At 32.6% G+C, this 14,092-nt stretch overlaps 1 protein-coding gene across 1 annotated transcript; it reads right to left on the bottom strand.

The window, feature by feature from the left end:
• Positions 1–415: 415 nt before the first annotated feature.
• On the bottom strand, positions 416–4,488 carry LOC132049769 (phosphoinositide phospholipase C 2-like). The gene is made up of 9 exons (XM_059440694.1): positions 3,997–4,488; positions 3,057–3,253; positions 2,491–2,626; positions 2,151–2,396; positions 1,819–2,051; positions 1,384–1,501; positions 1,099–1,251; positions 922–1,008; positions 416–833 (listed from the first exon to the last, which is right to left on the bottom strand). The coding sequence occupies exons 1-9, from the start codon at positions 4,318–4,320 to the stop codon at positions 540–542; spliced, it is 1,788 nt and encodes a 595-aa protein (XP_059296677.1). The 5' UTR covers positions 4,321–4,488; the 3' UTR covers positions 416–539.
• Positions 4,489–14,092: the final 9,604 nt, after the last annotated feature.

The raw sequence follows: 14,092 nt of genomic DNA, 5'->3' as shown, positions 1-14,092 counted from the left end.
CTATCGGAGGTGCGTCATATTACTTCCTTCAATTGCTTATACTACTACAAGCTGTGGGGAAGGAAAGTTGATTGTCCATGATGGTGTATTATCCTTAGCAGATATTGTATATTGAATTAGCAGTTGAAGCTTAGGCTATATGAATTGAAGTGTTCCTCATTTTGTTTGTCTTCTTTTTGTTTAATGACACAAGATTGTTGGTCCTCCCTATTATACACTTCCTGAAATCAACTATTAAGTAATGCCAGCACAAGAAATGCAAAAGTTCTGTAATTTCAAGTTCATCAGTAGAATGGTTCTTTTATCCTCTATGCTCAGGAGATCATCAGTGATTCCCCACTTACCTAGGGTGACTTAAAACCCCGACCAACTTTTAGAAATGGACGCGTCTGGCCAACTAAGCAAATCCTCAATCTTTCATAATAAAAACTCCCAACTTTAAGATATGGTTTGTCTGACAAATGACTTGTAACATCGATTACATATTTTGAGTATGCAATGAGCGGTGCAATTTTCTAGTCGATACCTGAAACTTTTTATTATACAAAGTCGAATCGCATAAGTAGTTTAACAGAGGGATATTTATCTCCCTTTTCATCATAAATAGGCACAGCTCGAATTCCTGTTCTGAGCTCTGAAACAGGAATGCAAGTTTGTCCACCAAAATCATCGCTCTCTGACATATCATATTCATGAACTTCTACCCGAAGCAATGCGATCTCTGGAACTGTCAATGGGAACTCAAATTCATCACCCCATGTCGGTATCCAGTTGTCCTCTATCGGCCTGGTTTTCTTAACTATTGAATCTGCAGGGACTCCAGCAATACCAATCTGCATTACATGGGAACAGAATTTGAAGAAAAAAAAAGAAACAAATCCATCTTAAACCAAAAATCAAATGCAAATACATTAGGCCAACCTTGACGTAGAAGTCTGGTGGAGAATATACATCAAAGTGTGTGCGTTTAAAGTCCAAATGCCAACCACTTCCCATGTATATTTTCACCTGAAAATTAAAAGAATGCAAAAGTTTATTACATATTCTTTTATAAGTGCAGAGAATTCACATATCTCAAATAAAGATGATTTGCTCAACCTTCAGGGTAGTTTTCACTGATAAAAGCCTTTTAGGATCATGGACCTCATTATTTGGGCCAGATTTTAATAGAAGCTCTGGTTTTTTGACATAACCACAGCCACCATTTGCTCTAAACATCCCTTGCATTAACCACAAAGGCCTTCCATGTCTCTGGTGATAGAAGACAATCGCATTATACATTAGACATGATACATTAGAAGGACAGATGTAAAAATACAAACTTGCACCACTAAAATATTAATGTTGTATTGAGAATAAAGGAGCAAAGAAACTTATTGGAACCTGCATGTTGAATGCAACCATCTGAGCTCCATGCATCCATCCTATTAGCGGATTGTAATTGGAAGAGTCGACTCGTATACCTTTTGGATATACCCTCAGCAAATTTCTCTGAGTAAACCTTTACGGAGAAATTCGACAGTGCATAATGTTGAAAGGAAAAGTAGTCAGTTCCGAGAAAGGTTTTCTTGAACAAATAACAACATGCACGCTTAAAGGCATCAGTAGTTTCTGGTCCAACCAAATTTTCAAAAGTAAAGCAGAATTTGACCACCAAAATTCTGAAATATGGATTATAGTTAATGTGAGGTTTAAATTTGTCTTTGTAGGAGCAGCATATCATATCATAGACAATCATGCATTCGTAGACACAACGTTGACGAGAATAACTAAACTATGATAAAGATTGCAATCATTGCCTTGTGAGTATGCCTTCACCTGATTAAATCTTTCCCGTGATTGAGGGAAACATTTATGAGCTTTTCTTCATTCAAGCTAATCCGTTTCACCTTAATAGGATCCACGGTTAGCCACTCCCTTGTTGGACCTTTTGATTTCCCTGCTTGGAAAGCAATCAAGTGTTTATACTCGGGAGCTGTATTCTGCTGTATATTAGGGTTCTCATGATGAGAATCGGCTTCCTCATCTTGACATTCTCCATTCTTTTCATTCTGCAAAGTGGTTTAATTTAGTCTAAATAGGAAATTTGACTCAGTTTCCTTAGTATTTTTTTTATACAAAAACAACTTATATGATGAATTGATGATCACCTCATTTAAAGCCATCATTTTTTGTGAAAGATCAGAAAGTTCTGCTCCCCATGCTTTTTCCTCTGACGAGTTCTTCCCCTTCTGAGAACCACTATCTTTCTCGTTTGGTTTCTTAGTTTCAAGATATTCTTTTGGTGGTTTAGTTGAGATGATAATCCGCCCCTTCAAAGATTCTGGAGAAGGGAATTCTGACAAGCATTCTGCCCCACAGGTAAAAAGTACATCTCCAAATATTTGAGTGACCATCTATAGATGAACTTAAATACGGTTAATCGGACAACAAAATTTTGAACCATGAGACATGATCTTAATGATCGATGGTAGGAATAAGCTTACATACCTCAGCTACTTTAGCCTGAAGATCAGGAGTGAGGTGATCTTCTAGAGTTAAAATTACAGGATATTCAGATGCCACAAATGCATACTCCTTTATTGATTTCAAGCATTGGATAAGTTCCACTGGAGGTGTTAATGTCCTGCATTTTCAAAACATTTCGTTAAAAGATAGAGTTGGAAAGAGAAAAAATGTATCAAGGCTAGTCTGTAGGTACTTCTTAAGTGCAACATGTTGAATTATCTAACCATCTCATCCAAAAGTTTAAGCCGTCAGAGAGAACACACTTTTCTTTACGTAATTATATCTTCAACGAGTCCTCTCACGTGTAGATTTAGTTCTTTTTCATGGCCAAGCACGTGAGAATTTCTTTTTGATAATGGGAGCAGTGAGACTTAAACTCAAGACTAGTGTCTGTTCTGATACCATATTTAATTGTGTGATCATCTCGTCTTACAACCCTTTCTTTTTTAACAGATTGTTGAACAATGAACACTCTTTGAGCATATGAGAAAATAATACAGACTCCAAATCTAAGTTTGCAAATATGAGAGAGGAAAGTAAAGCATTACCCTCCATGAAGGATATCCACATTGTCTTTCGATGAATTTGGCCACATGTCTAATTCAACAACTCGGACACCTCGTTGGAGTGCCTTTATTATAGGCACGTCGCTGCAATCACTGTTGAGTTGATTCCCAGTGAGGTAGGTATTGTGACTGGTGTAAATGAAATAGTGAGACAAAGGAGCAGTCATGTCATGTTGCACCTGGAATGCAACAAAATGGAATTATTAATAGTCATCATGATGAGATCAAATTAGTTGGAGAAAGAACATATGCATCATAGTAAAAATCAAATTGCAAGAAAAAACAGAAAGATCAGAATGTCTTCCCAATAACCAATTTCTAGATTTGCTGCTATTTCTTCTGTACTACTCTTAAACAGTTACTCACTCCGGATCAAAAAAAAGTCCACTTAGCCATTTGCACATCGCTTAAAACTACTCACTCCAAGAAAAAAATTTGTAAATTGATTAAACTACCCCTAATTAAATAGGCATTGAGATTTGATCACGTAACACTGAAAAGGACAAATCTGAAAAGATAAGACTAATTATTTATTGATTTAATAAGTGGACACTTTTTTTGACTCAAAACTTTTTTTTATCCGGAGGGAGTAGTAATTTACTACTCTTTCTTCTAAAAGACAGAAGACAATTGATTGCATATAAAAATAAAGATTTGACCAAAGTATTTAAAACTGCAAATAAAGACAAATAAAAAGTAAACTTTTATCTCCTTTCCTATTATATGATAATAGTACAACTACTAGTCAACAAAGAGCAATATAATATACTAACTTACAGCACCAAATCAAATCAAATTCTGTTTTTTGGCTTTGTGCAAAGAGAACAACAACCAATATAAAAATGACTTTGAGATTTCTGCAGCATAAATATAAATATATCAAGAAAAACAATAAGTTAAAGAGTACTATACTATTTTATACCTTTTTGTCTGGAGAGAGACACACGTTAGCATCACTAAAGAGGTAACGAAAGAATCCATCAAGAGTGAGACCCTTTCTATGGAAAACAATATTAAGATGTTCATGAACAACTTTGAGCGCAGATTCAAATAGAGATTCAGCTTCTTCTTTTGTAATATTTTCTTCACCTTGCACTTCTTTCAAGAATTTGTATAAATGTTCTGCTGTCATGATATTATTTTCTGAATATCTGCCAAACAAGTCCTTGATCTCATCAGGTGCCTCAGCTTCTTTCAGCTTGAATTTCCTTTGGAAACAGCATATTCTGTATGTTTGTTTAGACATTTCTGTCAACTTTGCTTACAAAGTGAAAGGGAGAGAGAATTGGAAAAGAAATGGAGAGGCCCCCTCTTGTGCCAACTTTTAACTACTTGCTAGTGCTAATATGTCATTGTTGGTAATTGCTGTACTTTTTTGACTATTTAAGTAGAGAGATATTTTTTATGTCGATACCTAAAGAAGAACCTATAATAATGTGGTGTTCTAACGTGTGCAAACAAAGTTTCACATTAGTCGCTGAAAAGAAAAAATTTCATATAGCTGGAGAGAAAAAAACTACTTGCTCAAAGTCACTCACTTGTCGTGCATATGATTTACTAATATTGTCATATTGTGCACTGCCATAAAGTTTGGATTACAGTGGAAACTCCACGACAAATATATCAATTAATTGGATTTTGTATTTTGTATTATTATTCCATCTATTTGAGAACATTATGTTTTCTTCTAAATTACCGGTCAAAGGTTAAAACCTTTGTGTTTCTTCTCTCAGTACTGCTTGAAGGGCAGAAAGGTGACGTTTCTCCCGAAAAGTGATAGGAAATCAGAAATTTCGTTAAGATTATTTAAAATTTAACTATATAAAGGAATTTTTCACCTATGTATGCTGTAAGATATTTTATATATCCAGTATCATTTTACTACTATGGATGTTAAATTGGTCATCCTTCACTCTATGTTGCTATAGCACTAAATATATGCATTTTCTCTATCTCAATTTATGTGATACACTTGGCTATTTAGTCTGTTCTAAAAAAAGATACATCTTTGTATTTAGATAAATAATTTAAATTGAAATTTTTTCTTTTACCTTTAATGAAATGATTTACACAAACACGAATATTTATAAATTGCTTTTTATCACAAGTTTCATAAGTCTTCTTTATTTTTTAAATTTTATGTCTAATTAAATTGTATCACATAAATTAAAACGAGGGAATAATAGATATCCACTGAAAATACTTCTATGCACGAGCCCAAAATAACTTCGCAAAATGAACCTCGGTAACGTGTTACACATTACATGTGAAAATGGTCCTACTTTCTATTTGCAATAATCCAAACCCTCAAGTGCTTTGATGGACACTTGACAAGATTACTATAAAACAGGGAACAGTTTTATATTCTTCATCGACTTTATATCGGATAAGGGTCAAATATACCCCTATTATCTTTCAATTCAAATATATCCTGTTATATTTTGGATTCAAATATCCCCCCTTATCTTTGCTCAAATATCTTTGGGTATACAAATATACCCCTCATTTTAACGGAGCGACAAGTGCCATCATCCTATTGACCTATTTTAAATTATATCTTAATTAATTAAAATCCAACCCATAACCCGGTATCCATTAAAAAATTCATATCCACACCCGGTATCCAATTAAAATGAAAGTTTTGCTCCCCATTCTTCTTCTTTGCAGATTAAATGCCTTGGAGCAGATTAAATATGGTAATAGTGGGACCATCCAATTCACCATTGAAATTGAATTCAATATTGATTGAGAATAAATAACATAATAGCATAGTAAATGCAGAAAGCTAAGAACTTTGTCGCAATGAAGAAAAGAAACCAATTTTGATGGAGGATAAAGAAAATAAAAGCATAGTAAATACATAAAGTTGAAAATTTTGTTCAAGCTGAAAATATTGAATAGGAAAAAAGTCCATCCGATTGATAATAAACAACCCAGTAGCATAGTAAAAGCAGAGAGCTGAAAGATTTGCTGAAGTGGAAGAAGAATTGGATTTTGATTGATGGAAAAAAAGCAAAAGTATAGCAAAATGCAAATGCATAAAGATGAAAGCTTTGATGAAATGGACCGGCGGCGAAGGAGGAGCAAAGATTTCATTTTAATTGGATACCGGGTATGGGTATGGATTTTTTTATTAGATACCAGGTTATGAGTTGGATTTTTATTGATTAAGGGACATTTTAAAATAGACCAATAGGATGATGACACGTGTCTCTCCGTTAAAATGAGGGGTATATCTGACCCAAAGTATAACAGCAGGGGTATATTTGGACCCAAACTATAACGAGGGGTATATTTGACCCTTTTCCGATAGTACAGGGGTATATTTGGCCCTTTTCCGACTTTATATACGTGGTCTTTACTTTTATTTAGTGCCTTTTAAGACAGATTGAACGTACTTTGATGTTATGGCTCACGATGAATAATTTGAAGTCCAGAATGTGTTATGGCTTTGATTTATTATCACTATAGTTGATGAGTCTAAAAAAATAAAAAAAAATAAAAAAAAAAGAGGCTAAGTGAATTTATTATCACTATAGTTAATAACACTTCATAGAGGCAAATATGAAAAAATAAGGTTAATTCTTTCTTAATTTGCTAAATGGACTCTTTTTTTTATTATAAAAAAAAAAAAAAAAAAAGGCTAAGTGAATTTTTTTTTTATTTTTATCTGGAGGGAGTATAACAATTTGTCGCAGAAGGTAAGTTAAAATGAGAGAAGCTGCTAGAAATTACAAGCAAAGTTTGACTAGGTGATTTTAATTACGGAAAAGGGTCAAATATGCCCCTGAACTTTGGGAAATAATTTATTCATACCCTTCAAGATATCTTTATTGGTAATTATCTTTTTAATTATACTTTAGTCCAAATATACCCTTCTTTTATATTTTGAGTCCAAATATACCCTTTCTCCGTTAAAATTGTCCAAGATGGACGCGAGATATGATACGACGCGCACTAACAATCCGGTGAGGTGGACACCACATGGCATGCCACCGCACCACCCCAACCCAGTTATCCCTCTCTTCTCCTTCTTCTTCCACCACTACCATCTCCTCCCCTCAACAACCTTTACAACTATTAACACCATCACACCGATTGATTCAGAATATAATCAATTATCGATCACGATATATCCAGAATATTTCGAATTCAATCAATTGATTCAGTTGAGTCACTTCTATTTTCCCTTTGATTTTATTACCATTAACGACAAAGTAGGGAAAAAAGAGCGGACCGAGGAGAATGAGAATAATATGGAGGGAAATTGGGGAATTAGGTGACTTTACTACCATTATCAAATTTCTGTGGTTTTAATTATTCTGTCACTTCCTCTTCTCCAAGGATGAACAAAAATGTGAAATTTCTTTATGTCAGATTATTGATTAGTTAATATGGGTCTATTTAGTATTCAATTTAGACAGGAAAATTTGACTACGGATTTTGGTGCACGATAGATGAGATTTGGTGGTGCTAATGGTTGTGGAGGGGAGGAGATGGTAGTGGTGGAAGAAGAAGGGGAAGAGAGGGGTAAATGGGTTGGGGTAGTGGGGTGGCATGCCATGTGGTGTCCACCTCACTGAGTTGTTAGTGCCACGTCATATCTCATATCCACTTTAGACAATTTTAACGGAGAAAGGGTATATTTAAACTCAAAGTATAATAGAAGGGTATATTTGGATTCAAAGTATAACGGCAAGGGCATAATTGGCCCAATAGTATAACGAAGGGTATGAATGAATTATTTTTCAAAATTCAGGGGTATATTTGACCCTTTTCCGTTTTAATTATGTGGCAAAGTTAGAATGAGTACGGAGTAAGAGAAAAAATGATTTTTTTTTGTATTTTAAATATTTCATAATATTTATGTGTAAACTTCTTAAACCTCGTGCACTTAACAAACTATAAATTTCTGTGATTATAAAAGATTATTATTATTAAAGATAAAATGAAAAATATTAGTTAAGTCACTTCAAAATTTAGAAAGCTGCATGGAATCGATTAAAAAAAAGTTTGTAACATACATTGGTAAAGAAGAAAGTATATTTTAAAAGAATACAGCTATATATCGTTTAACTGGAGGTACGTACGTACTGTCTGCATCTGCTTGTCTTGTCCATTGATGTTCTTAACCCAGTGTGATAATAAAGATCAAGTAGACCTAAAAATGGCTGACAACTTTCAGTAGCTTTCAATTTTATTTCTTCTTTCTCGAGAATTTAGTACTCGCTTTTTCTCACTACCTAGTTAGGCGTTTGGCCGTAGATTTCAAATATTTTTCAATTTACTTAGAATTTATGTAGTTGTATCGGGTTATACTTTTTAAAAATAATATTTATGTTTGAATATATTTAAATACAACTTTAAAGTAAAAAGTGAGTTAAAAAATAGGTTATAAGCTGTTTTTCACATTTGAAATACAATTTCAAGTTAGATTTAAAATTTTCATGACAAAAGATTAGTCCTGCTGTTGACCTTTAAAGTGGGGATCAGATTGGATTAATTTATTTAATTTCTTTTTTCAGTCTAATTGCTGCTTTCATTGTGATTCAGCCAGCCGTCCTTCAATTGTGTTAAATAAGTCTAATTGCTGCTTTCATTGTGATTCAGCTAGCATGCGTTCAATTGTATTAAATAATTATTGCATTTATGATTATTAAAGGAGGATTTTATTGTAAGGCACCTATGAATCATCAGTAGTAAATGGTCCACGCCAGGTTGGGACAAACTTAATTAGTGTTTCAGTCAATTGTTAGTTTGATGAGATTAATTAAGCATATAGTTAATTAACTGGTCAACACCACCAGGTGGATGTGTTGAGTCTCACGCCGGTGGGCAAATGATAATTTTGTCTTGTTATATGGTCTTGAAGATTCTCCCGCTAGCTATTGGGTTGAGTTCTGTTCAAAATTCATTTCTTTATTAGGATGGACTACCAGTTCAACTGAACTCAATATTTTGACATAAAGTATCGATATATATGTAAAAGATTAATAAAATTACAATTACTTTCTTCTCTTGCCTGAACTTGTAAATTTTGTAAATTAGCCGCTGATATGAGCATAGCATAATCTTGTAATTTTTGATTAAAATTGAAAGTATTGTTCATATATATGTTGGTTGCAGCAAATGATATTGGGTAAAAATTGTTGTGTACGTGGAGAAGAAAATTACTCTAGCTAATTACTCCCTCCGTTCACTTTTACTTGTCCACTTTGGACTATTCACGTTGTTTAAAAATAATAAATAAAGTGCATAATTTATCAATGTGCCCATATTAATTAGTGCATATTTTTATTGGATTTAAAAAATGATTTAAAGTGAGTAATTAATACTATGGATAAAACAGAAAAAATAAAATTATCTTCTCTTGATATGCTAAAAGTGATAAGTAAAAGTAAAAATTTATTTTTAAAATATTGAATAAGTAAAAGTGAACGGAGAGAACAACCACTTCTGCACTTGGCTAAAAAACTCATCTTCTTTTCAGCTGTTGCCTTCAAAGTTTCCGGAGTTGTTCGGATTTGATTTTCCAAACTCATCTTAGACTTAAAGTATATTAGTTTGTAAGATATTATTTTATTGATGAGTTTAAGTTATGATATATTGTCTGGATTTTTTATAACATCATGTTACTTTTACCTATTGTAGGCTAGCAAATAATTTATCTTATTTTCAAGATTATAAATTTCACATTTTAATGAGGTTTTTTTAATGATGTAAATGTTTTTAATGTTGACGAAGTATATGACTTAAACTCTTTATTTATTATTTCTATGCATGAATGCTTACTTGATATAAATATATGTTATCCAAGTTTGTCCAACATAGATTGTGGAATGGGAATTTGGTCTCCTAATCGTATGCTTATGGCCTCTTCGGCAATCCTCACCAAATGAATTAATTCTTGCTGTAGAGTTAGACCAAAAATTCATTTTCTTATCATGATAGTAGAATTAGACTCATTTCAATGTTGATGTTGGACCACGTCTTATGTTATCCACTGCCTAGTAAGCAGGCCCGCTGGCTTAGGCTCTCCGCAAGTGTTTGAGAATTTCATCAATTTTTATGATTTTGGATAATCATCATCTCATAAACTAATTCTTGGGCATAATTCGAAGGGAAAAGGATATAAGTAGTCATGAGGCCCATACTATTGATAATCGAATGATCCAAAAAGCTTAAAATACATTTTTAGCTTTTTAAAATAATTTAGTTTTGTAGTATTTTTTCAACTAATTCCAACATATGTATACAAACTGTATCATTATTGTGTAGAATATGTAGCACTACTGTATATGTATAGAAGTGTATAGAAAATGTATCATACTTATAGAAACTGTATCATTATTGTTTTTGTATAGAATATGTATCCCTACATTATGTGTTTGGAAAATATATCATTATTGTATAATTTTGCATAATAAATATATAATCAACGTATACTTACTAATATTATATAATAATTTTACACATATTATACATATTTTGGGATATTTCTTAGAGGCTCAAATTTCCTCCATCATTTCTCGGTTAATTCTCGTCAACAGTTTGAATCGAAAGTCCATTTCGCGGCATTAAGATAAAATTTGGGCCATTAAAATTTCTGAAGGCCGCATGATATCCTTTTGCCTAATTGGAATGGAAGACATATACTCTCCACTACAGGGTGGCACCCGCTATCGAAGTCTACATCGGCTTTTGCCCTGTGGCTATTAATAATTGTTCTTAACCTATGCAAGAAATAGCAGTTAATGGTGACAGGACCGTAGGGACACATAATTTATACATTGACAACCAAGAATTGACAGAGGAATCACCTACACCAAATTAAATTTCCATTAAAAAATCAGTTTGACTTCATATCTTTTTTATTGTATTGCATGTAGATGGCAGTAAAGGTTCTTGCCGTGAGATTGAGCAATAACCAAAGTGGAGAAAACCTTCCCAGAGCCTAGAGCCTAAATAAATATTGTTTCAATTTTAAAATAAGTAATTAATATTGTTCTTTTAAAATTATTCTTATTTATATAATCAAAAAACATTAAGTAGTTTTTCTAAGAATGAGATATCTTAGAAAGAGGTAAAATTTGATTAGAGATAAGTAAGTTAGTAAAAGCACTGTTTTGGATGGGTGGAATAAAAAAAATCCAATTTGGACCAGGCTAATTTTACAATATAGGATATTTAGGTCTTATTTTCGAACACAAGAAAAATATAGAGAAAAAAAAAAAAAAAAATTGTTGGTGTAATCGTCTGAAATTTGTTCAATTTTTTTTTTTCGGATTATGTGGTCCGTAAGTACGAACGATAACTCATTTTTGGGGTGAATTCTCCTTTCTTCACTAGTTTTGGTGCTATTTTTATGTATTGTTGTTCCTGCTTGACTTTGTTATTGTAAACATTTCGATTGTTGTGTTATAAACAAAGGTCCCAATTAATTTTTTAAAATTTGGTGTCTCTTCCATTCGATTTATTTTTGCTTGCTTTGCTATTTTATTGTTGGTATGAATGACTTCCATTTGTGCTAGTATTTATTGTCTTCTCTTGATTCAAATAGTGTGGGAAGTTTCGACTTAGATTTCTTCATTTATTACCTCACGTGCAAAAACAAAGTGGTATCGGAGCTTGTGGTTGTATTTGGTTGTGTTGATTGTCTATTTGAATGATGGAGGCAAATATAGCAAGATGGTTTGTTTAAATAATGACGATAATTACTTATAAAGATGCTCTATTTGTCAATTGCCAAACGAGTCTATTGAAGATGAGGATTGAGGTGGATCAATATATCGTGATAATATTCGAAATCATATTGTGAATGAGACAAATGCTAAAAACTCTCGAGAGACTTTTAAAAATAATAAGTTATTCTCTTGAAACAATTGAAGAATTCAAAAGAAATTAATATTGTTAGCTTCTGGGTGTCAAAAGAAATTATCCAAACTCTTGGGAAACCATTTATATAATCAAGAATGGTGTAAATATATAAAGGCGGATAATATTTTGAATGAAGAGATAAGAAGATCTCAAGCTTCGTCTTCTTTTAACTTCAAACTCCGATGTTTTGTTCTTGAAGATAGGGGAGAAGTAACTCAAGTAAGATCCTCGAGATACAAGCTTTTCTAAGAATGAGATATCTTAGAAAATCTTGAGGTAAAATTTTAACTTATACTCCGGCAATTTTGAAAATTTGATTAGAGATAAGTAAGTTAGTAAAAGCATTGGTGGTGGCTCTTAATTTTTAAGAGAGATTGAAGAACACTTATTTCGGGCTTAAGAGCTTCGATTAGAAAGAAGAGACGTTATGGCATAGAAAAGAGAGATTGATAACTTGGCTAAAGCAATTTGCTTTTACAAGCATGAAACCGAAGTTAAAGAGATTTTCATTGTGAAACGGAAAGAGTATTTCTTTTTCTTTATTGTCTTAGTTTTCGTTATTATGACTAGACTAGACTAGAAAGGTCTAAAAATGACTTGTTACTATTCCATGTTGCGTTGAGATGCCTCTTTCCTCCGTTTGAATTCGTTTAGGCTCTTCTTAAATTTTTCAACCTAAAAAGGAACATAAAGTTACAAAATATAAATCAAATTGATAAAAACAATCCCACTGACAGTGTTGATGTTGATGAGACTTGTTATGACATAAATGCTTATGCAGTGGATCTCAGTACAAACTAGGTTCTCAACTAATGTTACTCCCGAGTTAATTTAAGGAGAAACCTAGTTTTCCTTCTGTATGTGGAATTGGATGTCAATTTAGGTCCTAACTCTAACTAAATTTCCTCCTAAAATCGCTTGGATCGTCTAAATTTGAAAACAAGATTTCATCGGATTTTGTGGTCCGTAGCTCCGGTTTTCGAGTACGAACAAGAGTTTAATTTTTCTCCTTTCTTCACTAGTTTTGGTGCTAAAACAAAATTTAAGAAATAAAAGAAAACTTTTAAAATGTATTCGATTTATTGTCCATTTTATTGTTGGTATAGCTTTGCTGCACGGACTTCCGTTTGTCTTAGTGTTTATTGTCTTCTCTTGATTCAAATAGTGTGGGAAGTTTTTGACTTTGGTATTTCTTCCGCCGTTATCTCGTCGTGTAATTTGGTTATTGCTTGTTTCTTCCCAACAAAAACACCATTTATTGTGAAACGGAAAGAGTATTTCTTTTTCTTTATTTTCTTAGTTTTCGTTATTATGACTAGACTAGACTAGAAAGGTCTATAAATGACATGTTACTATTCCATGTTGTGTTGAGATGCCTCTTTCCTCCGTTTGAATTCGTTTAGGCTCTTCTTAAATTTTTCAACCTAAAAATGAACATAAAGTCACAAAACAGATCAAATTGATAGAAATAATCCCACCGACAGTGTTGATGTTGATGAGACTTGTTATGACATAAATGCTTATGTAGTGGATCTCAGTACAAACTAGGTTCTCAACTAATGTTACTCCCGAGTTAATTTAAGGAGAAACCTAAGTTCCTAACTCTAACTAAAGTTCCTCCTAGTACTAAACTTGGTTCATTAAATTATTAAATCAATCTTTTTGAAACAAACTAAAAAAAAAAAGGCATAATCTTTTTGGAATTGCATATATTAATCAGCCATTGCATATATGACCTACAAATCATTCTTGATATAGATTTGTTACAGTAGCATACATTTGAAGGGTTGTTAACTAGATGAAAAAACAAGAACTTGAAACCGGACTAACATTATGTTTGGATTTATACCGGTTTAGTTTCTGGAACGATTAGTACTGTTTGAATTCAGTTGTAAACATTTTGAAAAGAAAAACAATATGCACATCTCCAGTTGTCCAAACCAAAAAAAACTAAACTAAAGAATCCGAATAATGCATAGCCGTCGTTGTCCTCCGTTTGGTAAAACATATTTTTAAAAATATTTTTCAACTACGTGTGAAGATTAACTTATAATTTTTAGAAATATATTTATTTGATAAATATTTTCTACCATACCAAAATATGTAGTCTGTAACAAAAGCGAAGGAAAAGGCAAAAAAAA

The sequence above is a fragment of the Lycium ferocissimum genome, chromosome 3 (assembly GCF_029784015.1).
Source record: "Lycium ferocissimum isolate CSIRO_LF1 chromosome 3, AGI_CSIRO_Lferr_CH_V1, whole genome shotgun sequence".
Classification (NCBI taxonomy): Eukaryota; Viridiplantae; Streptophyta; class Magnoliopsida; order Solanales; family Solanaceae; genus Lycium; species Lycium ferocissimum.
The sequence above is the reverse complement of the archived record's forward strand: the minus strand, read 5'-3'. Positions and strand labels throughout refer to the sequence as shown.

Excerpts from the sequence above, each read along its gene's own strand:
- LOC132049769 (XM_059440694.1), bottom strand. The coding sequence starts at position 4,320 with ATGTCTAAACAAACATACAGAATATGCTGTTTCCAAAGGAAATTCAAG. Across the intron at positions 3,254-3,996 it reads GTCTCTCTCCAGACAAAAAG|GTGCAACATGACATGACTGC; the intron begins GTATAAAATAGT and ends GTTGCATTCCAG. Across the intron at positions 1,252-1,383 it reads TGGTTGCATTCAACATGCAG|AGACATGGAAGGCCTTTGTG; the intron begins GTTCCAATAAGT and ends TTCTATCACCAG.